This window comes from Pteropus alecto, unplaced genomic scaffold (assembly GCF_000325575.1).
Source record: "Pteropus alecto unplaced genomic scaffold, ASM32557v1 scaffold219, whole genome shotgun sequence".
In the NCBI taxonomy this organism is placed as follows: domain Eukaryota; kingdom Metazoa; phylum Chordata; class Mammalia; order Chiroptera; family Pteropodidae; genus Pteropus; species Pteropus alecto.
The window spans coordinates 992217-1013213 of record NW_006443128.1 but is presented as its reverse complement, the minus strand read 5'-3'; the positions used below and the strand labels follow the sequence as shown (position 1 = coordinate 1013213).

The 20997-nt window shown below is 40.3% G+C and overlaps 1 protein-coding gene across 1 annotated transcript in view; it reads right to left on the bottom strand.

Moving 5' to 3' along the window:
* SHC3 (SHC adaptor protein 3) overlaps window positions 1-20997 on the bottom strand; it is a gene marked incomplete at its 5' end in the record, with an annotated part of 154034 nt that overhangs the window by 109926 nt on the left and 23111 nt on the right. Inside the window, one exon of the mRNA XM_025040786.1 lies at window positions 9218-9288. Within this exon, the coding sequence (XP_024896554.1) occupies window positions 9218-9288 (71 nt within the window). The remainder of the gene's footprint in view (window positions 1-9217; window positions 9289-20997) is intronic.

Sequence of the window (20997 nt, the reverse complement as noted above, 5' to 3'; positions counted from 1 at the left end):
CTGCACTCAACTGTGGTAATGGAGGTGAGAATGATGGACAATAAACAGAACAGAGAGACAGAGATAGGTCACTCGGGACTTGACAACTGACTGAGTATCTGCAAAAAGACACAGGTCCAGTCAGCTGCTATGAACACAGGGCTGAACTTGAGAAGATACAGGTACAGATATAGATGTATAACTTACACACCTAGAAGTATTATTTAAAGCAATGAGATTATCAACAAGAAGAGGATATAATAAAAATAGAAATATCAATATTAGCTACTATATCTTGAGCCCTCTCATGTAGTAGAGAGCATATAAAGTGCTCTTCAGATATTAACTCAATTACTTCTCAATCCTATGAAGGAGGCACAATTTTGATTCCTATTTTAAAGATGGGGAAACTGAGACCCAGAGAACTTAAGTTACTTACACAAGATCACGTAGCTGGAAAGTTGTTCAGCCCAGCAGAAGCCCAGATAATCTGACTCCAGGGCCTGCAATGCTAGGCTGCCTTCTGCGAGGGCAAAGAAATCCTTATGAAATGATGTATTTGGGGGGTAAGTGAACTCAGAGAATAAGACAGAAAAGGAGCAATCAGAGAGGTACATTCTTACACAAATGTGCTTCTGGCAGGAAGATTATAAATACACACCATGCCAGATGGTCCTTAAGGAGAGTATGGAATAAATGCCACGTAGTCATCTTATGGATTCTATTTAAACCATTCTAAGCCACCAAATTGTCTATGCTCTTCATTTTAAAAATTTTTGGATGAGTAGGACCACTTGAAAATAATAAATGGACTCGTTTTCAAAGTTGTGGTTTCATAGATGGTAGTGGCAAAAGGTTCAGAAGTGAAAAATAGATCTCTGGAACACTGCTTCTCAAAGTATGGTACCTGGACAGGGGCAGCATCAGTAGCCCCTGAAAACTTTTTAGAAAGGCATATTCTTGCCCTAACCCCAGACCCACTAAATCAGAAACTCTGGGGGTTGGGCCTAGCCATCTGTTGTAACAAGCTTACCAGGTGATTCTGATGTATGTCCAAGTTTGAGAACCACTGCTCTAGAAAATAAGAAGATCTGTGTGTGTATTAAAACTTTGGGAACCCTGTCCCAGATCAGAGCACTGATAGAATACAAATAATCCCTGTAGCCCCTTCTGCCCATTCTGTTGGGTTCTTAAAGAAATTCATACTACAGTGGAATCCAGATTAGGTAAGAAGTCCTGTCCTTCTTCTGTGATACGGTAGAGGAAAGACAAAGACCTTCTGTTCCTATTGCCATCATCCAAAGATAATATCAGGGTCACCTCGGGGACAGCCTAGGCCTTGGGCATGCCCAGCTGACCCTGACACTCATGCCCAGGAGACTGTCTAGGAAGGTCTTCTTAACTACGTTACCAGGACTAGGCCCCATGGTTGGAAGTTTCCATGCCCTTGGGCAATAAATATCATTGCTGGTAGAAATAGCTACTTAAATTGTACCTGATCCATTGTCAGCTGGTCAAAAAATTATGATGGGACAATCCTGACATAGTGTTAACCAATGCTTAAAAAGAAAAGGAGAAATGAGGAAATAGAATGATGTCTGTATTTACCACGTGGGGGGAAAAGAAGAATCAGGCTGGTTTATTCAGATGTATAAGGCAAGAAAAAGGAAGACAGACCTGTCCCTGACCTCTTGGAAAGGAAGATGGCATCTCATCCTTTCCACTCAGCTCCTTCCACCTCACCCCAGCCCACCTCATCTCATGCCACTCCCATTAGGCTCATCTTCCTTCGTTCCTCCCCTGCCATCGTACCCCTTCCCACTCTATTCCACTAGCTCAATTCAAGCTAGTTGAGGTGATGAGGGCCTTGTCCTTTGAATAAACTATTCATATGAAAATTTTTGTTAAGAACACTTTTATTACATTTCCTCTATTATTTAGTGAAATTCAATGGTGAGTTGCTGAAGCACAAATGAGCATTCCCAGGATGAACAGAGTAAACATAACGGGAGCAGCACAGTCCTTGCAGAGCCCACACCGTCTATAACAGACCCCTTTCCTTAGGTGCATCTGTCCCAATCATCCCCATCAGACACTGAGTGCCTCCACAGACCCTGAGTTTGTGTTCATTCCCTTTGTGCCCTGCTCAAGGCCATCAATCCACTGGTCAGAAAGGGCACTCAGTAATTAACGGGGGATTCCCACCTCCCAGTGGTGCCCACCCACCCATTGTGCGTCAGGGTTGGCTAGCATTCGCAGCTTCCTGAAGGAGGCATCCTCTCATTCAAGCAGCAGCAAATGCTACTTATGATCACAGACTCTGGGTCCTGATTGCTCTGGTTCAATTCTCAGTTTTGCCACTTCCAAGCTGTGTGGTCTTCGACAATTTACATATACGTTCTGATCCTTAGTTTTCTCATCTCCAAAATGCACACAACTTTCCTCCCAGGTTTCCTGAGAAGAGATTCTGCATGCTCTTATCTCTATCTGAAATTACTATTCAATTCCCAACATTTGATCACTTCTAACTACAAAAATGACCAATTCATATGGTTTACCTTAACATCCTTCTTTTGTATATGTTTGTGTTTGTTTTCGCTTTCTTCCTTCAATAGAAGGCAAGTTCTTATGTAGTATCTTATTCTTAATATCTAAACAGTGACTGGACATGGTATGTGATCAATAAATATTTGTTGAATGAATAAATGACATGCTTAATGAACGCCTGGATCATAGTAAGTACTCAATATTATTATTAGCAATTGGCAAAGCAAGAACATAAAATGAAATACTAGACCATACTGGCTTAAGTGAAAATTAATCCCACATTACCAAATATTTTATCGTCTTCAATAACTTCAGTTTCTTATATCAAACCAATCTTTCTTTACAGCTAGACAAAAAACCCTGGATCAAATTGGTTGATACTGATAATTAGTGATAATAGCAATCAGTAAGTACTATTATATTATAGAATGGAAAGAGCTTTTTTGAACTGAAGAATTAAATTCATAATAATAACCCTATCCAGATTTGTTGAACACCTACTATGTGCCAGGTGCAGCCCCAGTTTGCAGCCGAATGAGACTTGGCAAGTCTCATTTCTAAGACTCTCAACAGGCCTCTGGTGGGGGCTTCATCCCTATCTGTGGGTAAGGAGCCTCACTCTGGAGAGGGAATGAGGGGGTGGGATGTGCTCCTCTGGTAAGAGTTCGTGCCAAGCTGGCAACCAAAGATCCCTTTACTCGCCTGCTAGATTAGGAGCCCCCACCCCCTGTACTAAGGGCTCTGCTTTGAGAGGTCAGGGGCCTGCTGTTCAAAGACCAGATCAGGACAGCTGTTCATAGGAGCCTCGACTGAAAACTCCAGTTCAGACACACAGACCCAAGGGCCAAGGGCTTTGATGCTTCATGAGTTCAGCCAGTCCACTGCATTGATAGAGATTTCTCCAGCATCCTCAGCCCGCTCTGGGCACCCCAAAGCATGAAGCTCTGCCCTACCCAGGGCAATCCTTAATTTAACTTAATTTAGCGGGGCGCAGTCAGTGGGCAAACACACCAGCATTTCCGCGCCTCCAAGGGAGAACTCTGAGGCACATCCTGCAGGGATTAAGCCAGTGTAAGGGCGGGACCCTGCTCTTGAACAAGCCCTCTGTCGGTAATCTGGTGATACAAGGATCCCTTTCCCTGCTCCCTGATTCCGCTCCCACTCTGTGCTACAGATGCATTTTGAGCACAGAGTGATGCCTGTGGGAAAGCAGATTCCATGCCCCAAGGCCCTCCCTGTATCCTAAAGGCACCTAGCTTGGACCAGACCTTGGTGCAGACTGTGGCCACATTCCTTCCCTGAGTCTGGCTCAGGCTCCCACCCTTTGCATGCATTAGAATTACTGCACAGAGTCGGACAGGCAGAACCTGCATGGGGCTGGTTAAGGGTTTTCAGGAGTGACTCTACCCACATTCCACACACCCCTGTGAAGCCCAAGTGGAAGTAATTGCCTCAGTCTCATATTTCTTTCAATGTGCCATGTGGTGGGGGTAGAAATCCGGCCTGGGCTAAAATGCTCCTTCCCCAAGGAAGTCCTTCCAGGCTTGCCCATGCCCCAGGGATCCTCTCCTGTGTTTTCATGATACTTTTCACCTGTACTGAACACCTGTCCCTCTGCCTTGAGACTCTGAATCTCTCTCCTAGGCCATGGCTCTCTGGGTACCTGTATCCACACACCCCTGTGTCTAGCACATTCCTGCACACAAACACCAATGAAGGAGACACCACAGGGGCACAAAACTATTCTGGTTGGTGTTAAAGCCCAAGTAACAATATAGAAGTGAAGCAGAAGAACTCAGCCTACTTTATCCAAAGCTCAGATGCGTTTGCACGTAGGCAAGCTGGTGTTTTCAAAAAGAATTCTAAACTGAGAAAACACTAACTCCCTCCCTGCCAGGCCTCGCCCCTCTGGGGGTGCAAGGCTGCAAGAGGCTCAACCTGAGAAACATGTTCAGAACAAGTAAATTTAGAAGGAGCCAATGAGGTTAAAATCACAAGTTAGCCTTCTTGCATTGCCCAGAAACACAGAGGTGGGTGGGCAGACTGCTCATGCCACTGCTCTCTTTTCTAATTCTGAGAATCAACGAGCCTCATGGAAGATTTTTACAGACTTGCTCTTTTTCCTGACATGCTGACCTTAAATCAACATTGGAAGTGTTAATTTTCTAGTGAAAAAGGAACTCTGGGATATCATAATGAAGTAGTCGAACTGGAAAGATGAGATCTGTGGAGTATCAAGGCATTTAGCAAAGTCAGCCTGTGTTCTATGTCACATGCCAGGTGCAAAGCCCACATCTTAACACCACCAACATCATGATTTTCAAATAAGGGCCCTCCCAAATGACTTCCTCTAGAGTCGCGAAGTGAGAAAGTGACAGAATCGAAGTTCTGCCCATTGGGTGCAGCACCTCGAGTTCATGTTCTCTGAGAGGAAACAATGGCCCCACACCTGAACAAAAGATATCTAGATCTCCACCTCCCAAGGGTTTCTGTCATTCCACCAAGCAGAGGGGTATCATTCCCTGGACCATTTGCAGCTCCTCCCAAGGTCAAGGAGCCCACCACCTTACCTGCCCCTCTTCTGCACATCCCTCTTCTGCCACCATAGCTCCTCGTAGCCTGAGCAGTGTCCCGAGGATAGGAAAGCCTCTATAAACAACACAAATACATTGTTAGTAAATGTGGCCTTTCCCCACACCACACTATGTACACTGCTCCGATCCCCCATGAACTTGTGATGACATGGTGTGACACAGACATGTTGGTGGCAGATGGTGAAGTGGTCTGGGTGGCTGTGGCATGAGTGGAGGAGGTCAGGGTGCCCACACGCAGCCTGCTCAGCCCCTCTCTTGCAGGAAGTCCAACCAGGGCGTGCGATCTCAGGGAGGCCTTTATGCACATGAGAGAAAATGCACAGGAGCTGGATGGATGCACACAGATGAGGGTGCCCAGGATGCGATGAAGCTGAAGGCTTGTGCAGTGAAAGTTTTTACCTTGGATATCTTTTGAGAGCATATATAGGATGTTGGAAGCCAGAAGAGACTGCAGAAGTGTTACCGAGCCTTCCAGGTCGACTCGGAGAGGAGAGGGTAAGCAGCATGGGGAAGTTGCACTGAGGTCATATGGCTGCCCTCCTTAAGGATGAAGACGGGTGCCTCCATGCAAGCCAGGCACCATGTTCATGGCATCACAGGCACCCACAATGCAGAACGCCATGTCTCCAGCTGCTGCTCCTTCTCTTTCATATCACCAAGGACATGCTTACTATTTTGTTCAAACTCAAGGCCCTGTAGCTGTCAACTGCCCAGAACTCTCAGACCAATATCAAGTAGACATATATCCCTTGTGTGAAACATCAGACAAAAGATTCTAGCATGACACTACTCAGTCCCGCTCACTGGCTGATGGCTGATCCCATGTTCACTTAAACTGTACCGTTTGCTGTAGTACTGTGAGAGACTGTGGCCAGTGTCTCTGAACTTCAACATACATGTGACATCAGCAATAAGTTTCCCAAGACCCCAGCAATACACTGAATAAGAAGAAAAGGGCAATACTTTCTCGAAAGAAAGATAGTTTCCTGTTACAAGTTTTGACTTTGGTTTTCAACCTAAAGAAATTTTAAGTATATTTCTGGAGAATTTTCAAAATATCCCAATTCTGAAGCAGAACTCTCAGGTGTGTATAGGCCAAGTAGAATGCTAGGGGCAGTGCTGATGAAGGTCTGGGTCAAAGCAGAATCTTGGGGGCCCATTGAAACTATGACAACTTATAAATAAATTTTAAAAAATACCTAAATCAGATTCGGTTGTTCACTCTCTACAATTTGGAAAAAGTGGGTTTATGTTGGGCCTTGAATGATGTATCATACATCTCCTGAGCTCACTCTGGAAGTGTAGCAAGGCCACTCTTGGCTAAGTACAAGTCTACACATCCTGAGTGGAAAGTAAACTTGGCCATTATCTGACAAACCCAAGCAATGTAGGTAGTCAGCTGAGGTCATTTAGAACCAAAAATACATGTCAAATTTTGCACTTACTGTTGGAGAAAGACATCTCGTTGAATACTCTGGGCTTAATTGTATATATACCTATAGACTTTCATGTTCTAAAAATGGCCTAATATGACTTCCAACAATAGAAAATACTTAACACAATAAATAAAATAAAAATGAGCAGATGACAAAATCAAAGGAAAGAGGAAAGAAGGTAAGGCTGTGCTAGTCCAGTGACCAATGGTACATTGTGTAGGGTAGCCCGACAGGCTGCTTTCCAGGTCTCAGAGAGCATGGTCTCCCCTGAATCCTCTTACTGTAAACACAGTTGAACCTATCCCCCAGTGCAAGCTGAAAGTAGTCACATGACAGGATTTCTCAGGGAGATGCATGGTGTGATTACCTGATGGTCAAGCTCAGGCCAGGGTAGGCCGGTCTCTAGAGCAGTGGTTGTCCAGCATTGTTGGCCACGGTAATCTCATGTGAAAACCCAATGGCCTAACTAAGATGAAAACAGAGGTCTCTGACTATCCCCCCACTGGGAAGCAGGGTCTTCCCTCTTTGGGACCCCCACCTACCCAGGATAACACAGACCTGAGACCCTCAGGGGTTGCCCAGTGTGGTGTCAGGGAGAGTGGAGGTTTCCAAGGGGTTTTCACAGACCATGAAGTGGTCCTGGCGGTAGGGAGGGAGTAGGGCAGTTTCTGTCAGCCAGTGGAGCAAATATGGAAAACACCAAAATAGTCAAGTTTCATGATTCTTGGCAATGGGATTTCTGATAGCCTGCAATAGTTATGTGAATCTACAGGGTACGGGGAGGTATCCAATGCCACATTCCAAAACTGTACTGCATGCCGGACACATTAGAGAGTAAGCCATGCTGGTTTGGCAATGAAGAGCATGTGGGGAAGCTATTTCCTTCTTCAGAGGCTATTTCTTCATCTGGAGTGCATCTCTGGGCAGACTTTCACAAATACCATATCTCTAAGTTCCTCTCTGTACCCCACCAGCAAGCTGACCCAGAAAAGCAGCATGTGCCAAGACCACCATCTATATGACATTAGTTTTTTCTCACACTCATGGATACTCCCTTTTTCTCTGAAAAGTGGGATCTTGCATCCACTATGCTGAATATGAACTCAGACAACAAGACAGAGAAAACACTAAAGAAGGCTGCCTCTTTGCAATGTAATTATCACATCTGCCCATTTGGGTTCTACTCCAAAGAGTGCTAAGACCCTCATCCAAGGGAGCACTGGGATGGTTCACTATCCCCCCACCCATCACCCATCCTGACAGGCACAACATGGTCTGTGCCTCTAACATGCCCCTCAATCATCTGCATATGCATCTTTCTCCCCCAAACCGGGAGGCCTGGCTAAGCAGGACAACCCACGATGGCCAGCACACTGCACATGCACAGCCAGCAGTAAATGCTCAATGAATATATCAGGAGAATTGAAATGACTTTATCATCTCAGAAGTTCTAGTATCTATTAAGGGAATTCGTCAATAATTCTCTTTAAAAACAACCTTCATCACACAGGAGAAGGTGAACACTGTCATAGGTTCCAGTATTCTCCAAGGAACATGGCAGAGTACTCTTCCCACAGGTGCTGCACTGCACATGCCTTTTCATGGGCAAGAAGAATGAATGACTAAGCAAATGTTCAAACTTTTCTTTTAAATGTTCTCCGTTCAAAATACCATTCTTTGGCCTTGACAATTTTCATAAACCATTTTCTACAAATATGTGGAGATAATGAATGTTGGTGGGTTTACACCGTGTATGTGTGTCCTGAGGAGATTTAGAGAAAAGAGGAACATCAACTCTTCTGAACACAAATTTCTTCAGTGAGGAAGAATAGTTATCTCGTGGTACTTAAAACACAGAATTGAGACACGTACATTATTTAGCAGCTAATTACTATATATAATTGCTTTCTAAATCTCATTCTTTAGACTTTGGCTTGCTAACCCAAAGATATACAATCCAGCAATTTGAGTGGAATAAATGAGGCATTTTCTGAGGTCACAATTTAGATAAAACAATTCCACAACTGCCATAGCAACATAAGCTCCTCACGCACGGATGGAAATGCAGCTTTTGACAGACTCAGTCCTAGCTTTCCAGTCCTTCTCTTCAAGATGACTTGAAATTGGCATTTTTTCCTAAATGTGTAAACTATGTCAGGCTATGAATTTCATAAAAACAATGCTTAAATACAGAACTGGCACTCAAGAAGTTTAGAATCTAGTTGATGTTGAAGAATATATAAACCTGTTCAAAGTCACTGATACCTTAAAAGGATTAGTCTGCTTTTTAAATTACTACTCCCATTAACATTTCTACTTCCAATTCTATTCATTTTAATTTCCACGTATACCGATGGACATTTTCCCCTTACATGTTGGTTTTCTTTTTAAAAAGAACAGTTCAGCAAAGTTTAAGTATCATTCTGGTATTAGAGTTCCCTTTATTAAAAGAAAGGCATAAGCACTCTGCAGCTCAGTTACAAAAAGTGCTTGGAAGGAGGGGCGTGTTCTTCAAGGTGCTATGTCAGGAGACACATGTCACAAACGTGGATGAATACGTGGAAGCCTTGAAATCCAATGGGTCTGCCCCCAGCCTCCAGCACTCAAGGGGCATTCCTTTCCAAAGTAAAATCCCAGGAGTCTATTTTCAAAAAGGCTTACCTGGTAATTTGTGTTCTTGTACTGAAGTCAAGAGACCTCATTGAGCGTAGAACTTCTATGCAGCCCAAGTACTGCAAGAAGAAAAAACATAAATCATGAACCCCAGGAGCTGAGATGAAGAGACACCTCCTAACAACATCAAGGGTATTGCTAGAAGCCATACACATTTCTTAAATCACGTTTAACTTTATATTCATGGTGATGCTTTGTCTCATTTCTATAAAAGCAATAACTCAAACCGTAAGAAAATCCTGAGTGCCTAGATTGGTACTGCAATCATCTTTTCTGAAACCTGTAGTATTTTCATTTTATTTAAAAGTACATTTTTTAAAAACTCCTGTTAAGGTGTAACTTATATGTCATAAAATGCAGAAAACTTAAATGTGTAATTAATGATTGTTTAAACTTGCTGTGTAATCACCACCACATCCCAACATCTTACATCATATTTCTATTCCTTTACAAGGCTTCTAGAGGTTTATAATTTTTTAAAAGTATGAAAACAATATAATACCAGCATTCTTGCCATTATTAAATTTTATTATTTAATAAATATATTTTGAATTCTATGAATAAACTATAGACTACCCTCAAAGATGCTTTATTGTAGATTACCAGAGAGCCCTCTTCTGCATTATTTAATATAAATTCTCAGAAGTTCAATTTACACATCTACATTTGTAGTTAAACTTTTATCAATTTCACACATGAAAATGTATACATGTGTGTGTGAGTATATGGACATCATTGAAGTTATAGATAAACAACTGGAATGGTAGAAATACAGTATTGTGTTCCAAGGCCCTTGGGGAGTTTGAAGGTACAGATGTTTTATACTAATGCTTTTAAATTTAGACTTAGCAGGAGGAGACTTCACAGTGTAGTACAGAAAAGGCTGCATTTGAATTATTCAGAAAACCTGAATTTGAGACTGGCTCTGTCATATCTTGTTATGTAATTTTAAGCAAAACTTTAAACATCTCTAAACCTAAGTCTCTCTACCCATAAAATGTGACTTTTACATCCGACCATTACACAGTCATGAGAAACTGCTACCATCACATCATAGTTATTTAAATACCACCACCACCGTCACAGCTATGTGGATACCATGACCAACACTGCAGAGTATATTGCAGAGTATATAAATTCGATAATGACCAACACTTCAGAGTCATGTGATTATAGCGACCAACACCACAAGCTTGTGAATGCCAGGACCAATGTCTCAGGGCTATGTGATTACCAGCACCACCAAAGTCACAGACTTATGCAAATACCACATCCATCATTGCAGAGTTATATGGATACAACGACAAACATGACAGAATATGTAAGTACTGTGACATCACAAGGCATATGAAGACTATGAGCAATAGTGCAGGTTACATGAATACTACCATCACTATTAAAGTTATGTGGATGCCGCCATCACTACAGCAGGGTTATGTGACTACTTCTACCACTCTTGCTAAGATATATGAAGATCATAACCCACTTTGCAGTTATGAGATTACTGCACCCAACACTGTCACAGTTATGTGAACATCATGACAATGTCCCAGAGTTACGTGAGTACCCCCACCAGCAACAGTACAAAGCGAAATAATTACTATGACCAAAGCGGCAGAGCTGTGTCACAGCAACATCACTGCCTCTCAGATATATGAAAACCACCATCACCGCCATTGCAGAGTTATACAAATTTCACATCCATAGTCTCACACTTAGGGTAATACTCCATAGCCACCATCACAGGTATGTGAATGTGACAATAAATACTGCAGATTATCTGAAAATCATGCTCACCATCACAGAGCTATTGAAAATCATGACCAAGGTTGCAGAGTTATGTGACTACCACCACCACCACAGAGTAATGTGAATATCATGAACACTATAACAGTTATGTGGGTATCACGAACAACCGTACAGTGATACTTGAGTACCATAATCACCAACATCACAGTTATATTAATACCGCCACGACCAGCACAGAATTATCTGAATGCCACATCCAGCCTCAGAGTTTTGTGACTACCATGACCAAAGTTGCAGAGCTATATTAACATAGATCCACCAGAGTTCTGTGAATTCCATGATGATCATCATAGTTATGCGAATAATATGACTAGCGTTGTAACATTTCATGTATCCCAAAACAACCGTTGAGGAGTTGTAGAAATATAAGTACCATGACCATCGTAGAATTATGTGAATATCACCACAAGCATCATAGCAGAGTCATTTGAATATACCACCAATATCATCTCATATTTATAGAAGTACAATCAGTGCTATTTGAAGAGGCATGTTAACACCACCACCAACATTACAAAGTTATGTAACTAAAACCAACAACCTCACAGTTGTGTGAACACCATGTCCACCCTCGTAGTGCTATGTAGAGACCACACCAGTGCTGATGAGTAATATGAATACCACTGCTACCATCACTGAGTCACATGAAGACCATGACCAACTTTGCAGAGTTAAAGGATTAGCACATCCAATACTATCAGTTATATAAAGACCACCACAACCACCGTGTGGAGTTATCTGAAAACCACAACCATCCTGGCAGATCCAGAAGAATATCACCAAATATGTCACAAAGATATGTTAACACTATGATTACCATCATAGTTATGCAAATATTGCCACCTCCATTGCAGTTTTGTGAATACCATGACTCCCAACGAGGTTGAGTTATGTGACTATCTTGATGAGAGTCACAGATTTACATGAATACCGCCACCACTACCTCATAGTGACATGTTAATGCCAACTCCACCATCATCATAGAATTGTGTAAAAATAGGCAAACTTCCTTTTATTGTGCTTCACGTTTTTATGCTTTGCATATATTGTGTTTTCATCAACATCCAGGCAAGACCGTCCACCAGCAAATAGGTTGACTCACTGAAGACTCAGATGATGGTTAGCATTCTTTAGCAATAAAGTATTTGCTAATTAAGGCATATATATTTTTTAGACATGTGCTGTTGCACACTCAATAGACTACAGTATAGTATAGACATAATTTTTATATGCACTGGGAAACCAAAAAATTCATGTGACTCGCTTTACTGTGATAGTTGCTTTACTGTGGTGGTCTGGAACCAGACTCATATCTCCAAGATATGCCACTACCATGACCAAGTCACAGCATTACCTGAATTACACCATCACCACTGTCACAAGATATGTAAATAGCACCACTAATGTTGCACACTTATGCCAATACCACAACAAATGTTGCAGGGTTATAGAAATACCATGATGAATTTCACAGCATCTATAAACACAACTCTAACATTGCAGGGTCATATAAATACCCGACCTCTGACACCTAGTTATTTGAATACCACTTCTACCACCAGCATGATGTGTGAATACCATGACCAGCCTCACAGAATCATGGGTATAACATCAGCAACAGTGTCATAAAGTCACGTAAATGCAACTACCAACTACGACAGTTGCAGTTTGCATATATGCTAACGCCACCACCATGACAGGGCTATATGATACCATGATCAAAGTCACAGAGATAAGTGGATAGATGGCCAATGACATAGTTTTAGAACTACTGCCACCAACATGACCACTGAGCTATGTGACTACCACAATCAGTACTACAGGGTTATATAAACACCATGACCAATATCATAGCACCATTCGAATACCATCACCACCACACCATTGTAGTTATGTGTATACTATGACCACCACAACAAGGTTATGTGAAGACCACCTGCAGTCACTTCACAGAATAACAAATAACATGATCAACATTGCAGAGTTGGATGATTATTACTATCTCGATCATTGCAGTCATGTGAATACTACCAGCAGCAACTTTGCAGAGTTAAATAACACAGCCAACTTTGCAGTCATATAAATAAATATGTCCACAATGTCACAGGTTATTTTGAATACCACTATTGACAATATCACAGAATTATGTGATCATCACCACCAACATTAATGCAATGCTATGTGAATCTCATGACTAATGTAGCAGTTATGTGTAGACTATAACTTCTCAGAGTTATGTAATTACCGCCACTACCACCATCACAGCTATATCAATACCTCCACCACTGTCACAGAGTTGTGTGAATACAACCACCATGGCTGTCATGGAGTTATACGAAGGTCATGACCAACTTCAAGGAAGTATATGATAACTATCACCACCACATTCTCAGTGCTGTGTGACTACCGCCCCCAAGGTCACAGAGTTAAATTACCCTCCCAAGGGTCAGTAGCAACTTGTCCTCTCAAAATCAATGTCTAAAAAAGTTTATTTCTCAATCCTTCATAACACTTTTGAATTTTTGGCTAACAGGGGCAAAGTATTTCTCTTTCGTTGTTGTTGTTGTTGTTTTAACTGACACTTCCTTGATATCTAATAAAGTTATGTAATTTTTCTCACTTGTTTATTGGTCATTTGCACTTCTTTTTCTGTAAAGTGACTGTCCATATCTTTCTGTTAGGTTCTTCATCCTTTCCTTATAGACTAGCAGGATGTTAATTTCCCACTTAATCATTTTTCTTTTGATGGTTTCTACATTTTACCTAACACAAATTGTTACTGCAGTAATATTATAGTTTTGTGATCATGTCTATCATTTTCTGCATAGCTTTGGAGTGCCCTGTCTTGCTTAACAAGGTCTTTCCATCCCTGGATTCTTAAAATATTCTCCTAAATTTTACTTTAACAATATTTATTTATTATTTATTTATCTATGAATTCACTTATTTAAAGGTTTCATTTAATGTTTTTCATTTAGCTTTTTATCTATTTAGATATAGCATAAGTCAACATGTTAGACTTCAAATGCATACTACTTAAATCAGTACCACTGATTTAATAAGTCATCCATGTCTTCCTGGATCAATGTGCAACTGTGTAAGATACTAAATTCCTGTTTCTGTAGGGACCTTTATCTGAATTCTATGGTGTTGTACTTCATTTGTCAGTTCCTGTATCTCTTGCATATACTTTTCCTTAAGAACTTTCAAATTATTTTGTAAAGTTCCCTCACCCCTCAAAAACTGGGTTCCAATTGAAATCTCATATTACCTTGAGAGGAACTTATATTTGCTATTAAGTTTTTTAGCCATAAACAGAAGAGTTATCTCCATTTCAAATGTTACTTATTGCCTTTTATAATACTTTGTAGTATTTATTATAAATATCATATACTTTTCTTCTTCAATGCATTCCAAGGCATTTTTTTTTTTACGTTTTTGTCACCACTCAGAAGAAGAAGAGTTTGATTTTTCTGACCTATGTCTTCTTGATTTTCACTAGCAGAGAGAAAATGGATTGATTTAAGATATAAATACAAAATTCAATCAATGGGCTCCAAAGATGTACAAAACTGAAGATTTATAAAAGCTTGGACAATGGAGCCCAGAAAACCTCTCAACACCAAAGGGACTGAAATATAAAAGAAAGTATAAAGAAAGTCTCGGAGTTTAGATGCAGAAATTCTTACATCTGCCTCATAGGAATCCCAGAGGTGGAGGGAAGAAAAGATAAAGGAAATGAAATATTCAAGAATGAACAGAATAAAATGTTTAGTGTTGGAGGGAGACAGGAATGTTTATATATTCAAGAATCCCAGAAGAAATATTAAAAAAAGATGTACTTTTGGACACATGGCAGCTTAATTTCAGCACAAAAGGATCAAGACAGATACACCCTGAAAGCATTTGTGAGGGAAAGAAGAAACGGGTTACTTACAAAGAAAGTTCTCTTCCAGCACTAAATACATGAAGATAACATCATTGAAAGTCTGGAGAGGTGTTGAGCCACGAATCCTATTTCCACCTAAACTAGCATTCTAGTGGGAGGGCAAAGTGAAGACTCAGAAAGTTAACCACCCACAGATACCCTTGGAAAGAATCATTACAGAAAAACAACAAATACAAAAAAAGGAGGAGGTGGGCTATGAGAAACAATAAGAAAAGAATCAGTGAACATTACCAGTACAACTTATGCCTTAAGAATGATTGATGTATAACTCTAAATATGTTTTTTTACAATGATGGAAAATTAAATCTTCGAAGATTTCAACATGGCTAATAGAGAACAGATATAGAAGAGAGGTTTGAGAGGAGAAAGGAAACATGCAAAAGGCTACTGTATTTTGTGGAGGTAGGTCCAGAACTGATTAATTCTAGGTAGCAGTAAAAAAATGCACAAGTGTGTGAAATTGTACATGTGAAATATTCATCACTTCATTGTCTATATTGAGGGAAAATTTGAACCCTGTCCTCAAATGTTTATCAATAAGTATATGGTTACACATTTAGGGAACATCCAAAATATGATTCCAACAGCAGGCATTTTTTAAAATAATTTAAGCTTAAAGTCCCCCCAAACACTATTACTTCCTCTACATTTTATTGGTTAAAGCAAGTCACAGCATCAGTCCAGATTTAAGGGGTGGTGACCACTTAAGGGTTTGAACATGAAGAAGCTTGGTTCACTGGGTCCACCTTTGGAGATATGAGGGCACGAAGAGGAAATAAAGGTAGAGTAGGTGCTGCTGGGAGAAGTGGTGGGCAGGAGGAAGGATGAGGAAGGATGAGGAAGGTTACCTTCAAATGCTTCTATATTTTCTAAATATTATATAACAAGAATGTGTTCATTTGTACTTGTATGACAAAATAATGAAAAATTAAATATTTTCCACCAAAAAAAAAAAAGACCATGCTTAATTAAATTGGATTACCAAGCAATGATGCAGGATTGATCACAAAATGATCAAAGACATCTGGTGACTCTAATTACAAGGCATCTGTAACTGCCCTCCTTGATCCTCTGGAGAGCTACCTTGTTCTAATGATGCATTGGAGGGTGAAGTGGTCAGGGAGACCAGCCATGCTTCTCAGGTAGGTTAGTCCTACAACAAGCATCACTGAATTCCATCCTAGCACCATAGTGATCGTTCAGAGATAGATATGTGATCCCAGCCAGGCCAATGAGTCACACCCTGGGGGTTTTGTTGGAACGGTCTGAACTACTTCCAGGAGTTACAGGTCCAACCCAGCTTCCAAGAGCTGCACAATTAATGGTAACTGCTCCTCAGTCCCAAATCTTTCAGGCCAGAGGAAGTAAGGAGAATTTATGAACAGTTAATTCTGGTGATTTCTACCCTCAGTGGCTATTAAAGTCACCTTCTAAAGATCATTTGAAATTACAGTGTGCCCAGGACTATTATTTTCAAGCATGGCCCATAGATGAGGAGGTCATTCATGATAGACCTGAAGAAAAGTCTATTACATCTTGAATATTTTATTGTCAGCATACTGAGTAATTTGCCTTTTAGGCTTTTGGTACTGGGCAACAAAATTATCTCTTAAATGACTTTAAAATACCTAAGTAATCATAAATGGTAGCAGTTAATAATACGAACATTTGTTTGCTAGCTACATGTAAGAAATCTCCTACATCGGTCATATAACAACTAATAAACACTTATCTGAACCTGTTGGGATGCTCAGGTGAAGAGAAATCAAACAGATCTCATAATGCCTTCAGAGACCTTAAAGGTTACCATTCATACCTATGAAAGTTATACCACAGGGCAGCAAAAGAAATGTGCCAAAGCCAGAGTAAAAGACAAATTGCTGGGAAAGTAAAGAAGGAACTGTGGAGCACACCCCACAAGAGCTGTAAGTCTGGGGCAGCAGATCTTAAAGTGTTGTCCTCCGCCAGCAGCCCCTGTATCATTTGGTGACTTGTTAGAAATGCAAGTCCCACACCCCCTACAATCTCTACGAGTGCTCCGATGTCCACCCAAGACTGATATTTGTCTGTATAGAGACTCATCTAACTTTTCAAGCTTTCTTTATCTGATCAATGTTGTATGCAGGTTATATAAGTTCAAATCTTGGTTCTTCCACCTAATAGTTATAACCTTAGTTCTTAATATTTGTTTAAATTTAATCTCCCAGAGCCTTGCTTTCCTTAAATCTCCTTTTTGGATTTGTTGTGAGTATAAACCCACCTGTAAAGTATCTCAAACAGCACCTGGCATACATGTGGCTTGAGATATCATACTATTCTTCGTATACTTTAGACCAGGTTCCTAGGGGTACCTTCATACATGTAGCTAAAGGCTCAGCTACAGTTCACACTTAGCTAAAAATGGCATGCATTTCAGTGTGTTTTATTTCTTCAAACTCTAAATCACCTTGAGAGTCCCAAAACACTATGTCTTTTGGCTCCTCTGTTTCTGTGATAAGTCCTGGACATACAGCCCCCAGCTAGGACATCAAAACATCCCAAATCTTAGGCAACTGATGGCAGAACATTGGCGAATGGACCCTGTGAAAAGCCAAGTTCATGATATTAAAATAAAATCATTCCAATCAAGTTTCTGAAGGCTTTCTTCAGGAAACAGAGAAATATGGGCAAACAGTGTTGTTTGTAAAAATAATAATTCAAAAGCGCAGAATAAAATTAGCTTTCTGAATGATAAATGTTAAAAGCAAAAACATCTAGGGGTGGAGACAGAGTTCTTGTAACAGAAGTAAGAATGTCACTGATAGAATAAACTGAGCTGGCTTGTTCAAAAATTCAAAGAAATAATGGGGGTGTGTAGGCAAGAAATCAAAGCCATCACAAAAAGCTGCAACTTACAAAGACCCTGAAAGAAAACTCAATTCATCCAGAGCAAGAAAATAACATGAAAATATTTCTCTTTCAATGCATAAGAAAAGAGTGATAACCACCAAAGTACTAAGACGAAAGCCATCATTTTGTAAAGTCTTGATAAAGATGGCTCTTTGCAACTGTGGGTCTGAACTGGCTATGAATGAGAGGAAAGGGCAGGGAGCTAAAAAATGAGTGGGGGAAGATTAGTCTAGTCACAGATGTGTCACCCTCCCCAGACTCTGATGCTCTCTCTCTCTCTCTCTCTTCTCATCCTGGAGAGCCGTGAGATGCCATCTTAGAGGTCGGGGAGAGCTGGAGATATGAGGGAGCCATGGCCAAGAGTGGGCTGAGGGTGACACCAGAACTGTCCATGCAGCTCTGGCAGCGGGTCTGTCCTTCCACTGGCACTGTCAGAGAAAGAAGGGGATAGTGGAAAGGGGGAAACACTGTTAGAGCCAGAATTACAGAAGGTCCCCATGGGATCCAAGAAGTTAAGGAAGGAGAGGCCTGGGTCCAAGAACAAAGGAAAACTTTCTGATATTCAGGGCTCACAGGCAGGGGAGCTAGGAGGCCAGAGGATGCTCAGGTACTCACTGAAACCTGAAGTAACCCCAGGCCTCGAAATGAACTCACTCTTGCTGGATGCTCAGGACTTTCAGGACTGGGTGCAGAGCCTTTGCAGGGCAACTTAGCGTGTCATTATTGTTTTGTACTGCAAAACAATACTCAAATACATTCCTAGGTCTCCCGGGCCCTCAGGCCACTGACAAAGTCTGGAGTGTCTAAGCAGAGCCAAACCCTTCCTGGGGCCTTGTGGGGCACTGGGGGTCTTGAGCCCTAGTGTTTATTCTTCAGGGCTATGTTCAGACCCGAGTTTCAGTAAGGATCCATCTTAAAAGGTATTATTTAAAGAAAGACAGAGTGCAGCTTGAAATTCCACGATCCTGAGAAATAGTAGGGTAAATCATAATAAAATGTGTGTGCAAATGCTTAAAAAAAAAATAAAAAAGCATAGTCTTAGCTTTCATTTAAAATAATAATAATCTAAACAAATTTCTTCTTTATCCTCATGTTTTCTCTGCCAATCAAACACACATTTACACTGTATGTGTGATTATATAGACAAAGTAATGTGGGGAGGAGACGAGAGAACTAAAATGTGACATCAAGCTATATTCAGAGACTGCAATATGCTGATCAGCCTTACAGCTAGACGACTGAGGATACCTGCAGAACAAAGGAAATTTTCTTCTGGGATTGCTAACAACTCATTTCCCACATTGTGAAGGGAAAACAGGTAAACAGAGTGTTTAAGTCGTGCCCTACACAAAATAAACACAATCATTCATTCCCTATGGCTAAAACCATGGGGTATCTATGGATCAAAAAGGCTGGGAACTGCCAGCAGGCCTTTCGCACTACATATTCTTACCCTTTCTTGCTACATACTCTTATCCTTTCACGCTGTATGCCCATACCATCAAAGGAAAATGAGTAAACAAAGTCCTTAAACTGTAATTCATAGAAATTAAGAATGATATATAAAAGTGTCTTTTTCTCTGTTCTTCTTATTGTCTATGTCTCTATCTCTGTGTCTCTCTGAGTCTCAGGCTCTCTGCCTCTGAGAGGAGACCACGCTGTCTTTGGAGCATTATCTCTTCTCTAATAAACTTTCCTTTGACTCGAACTCTAGCATGCATTTGAATTCTTATTTGTGCTCAGCCAAGAACCATCTCTTGGTATAGGGGAATTCTCTTGGTACTTATGGTTATTTTCCCTGTCCTTCATCAAAAGGATGTGATAAGATACAAACCTGGGGTGCCACAGGGAGTATGCTAAGGGAGAAAAGTGGTCTTGTTCTTTTATTTCACACTTTTCAAGACTGCTGGAATTCTTTTTTCATAATAAGTGCAATAAGTAAGTGCATTACTCTTATAATAAGAATATTATTTTTAAAATATGTATAACTACACAGAAAATAACTTCACTATATATATAAAGAAGTTCAAAACAGTTTTTTTTGCTTCAGAAACTTCACTTCTGAAATTATAACAGAGGCCTGGATCCTAATTACCCCTACTCCTTAAAAAGCTTCATGAACAAAGATGCTTTGTCAACTGTTATTTATAAGAACAAAGAAACAAACTAAATGCCCCTTAGGAAACAGAGCTCAGCGTGGTCAAGCCACTAAATGGATTTCGTCATCATTACATATTTATGAAGATTATATAATTACTGTGGAAAAGGATGTAATATTGTCTATGAAAACCCAAATTATATATACAGTATGGTTATAACTGAGTCTTTGAAAACCTACATATAAAAATGGAAGGAAGAATACCAAAATGCTAATTTAATCATAAGAGCGAACATTTGTTCAGCATTCACTATGTGCCAGGCACTGTGCTGACCACTTTGGGCGGGAGCCTTGCACTAGCCCCACATAACAGGTACTATGACTAACTCCATTCTACAGTATGGAAATGTAGGTAGTATGAGGAGGGACTTTCTAGAAGACATCAGATAGCCACCAAACGTGTGAAGATGTGCTAAACATTGCAAGTGCTCAAAGCTTTACAATTAAAAGCCACAATAAGAAAATGAAAATTGGCAAAAATTGAAAAGTTTACTGACATTAGTTTTGGTAGAAATGAGAGGAAACTGTATTTCTTATTTACTGTTGGTGGAACCAGAGTCAATACAACCTTTTCAGAAAATGGCTCAAAATATAGATGTGCATTCTTTTCTTCTGACCCAAAAACTTCTCTTGTGAAAAATCACTCAAGGGAGATTCACACACATTTTACAAAAAGACACGTGCAAAGATTTTCACTGTGTAGTTGTCTGTAAAAGAAGTTAAATAAATAGTGGTTGATCCAAGCAGTAATTAAAAATAAAAAGATGACTCTCTTTTTGGAAAAAAAATCCAAGGCAAGTAAAATTAATAATAATAATAATAATAATAATAAATTAATAATAATAATAAAGCTAATTTCAAGAAAATATGCCTACTGTGATACCATTTATGTTAAAACCAAAAAAGGAAAACCCACAAAACTACATATTTCTAGTGCACATATGTCTGCATATATGCATGTAT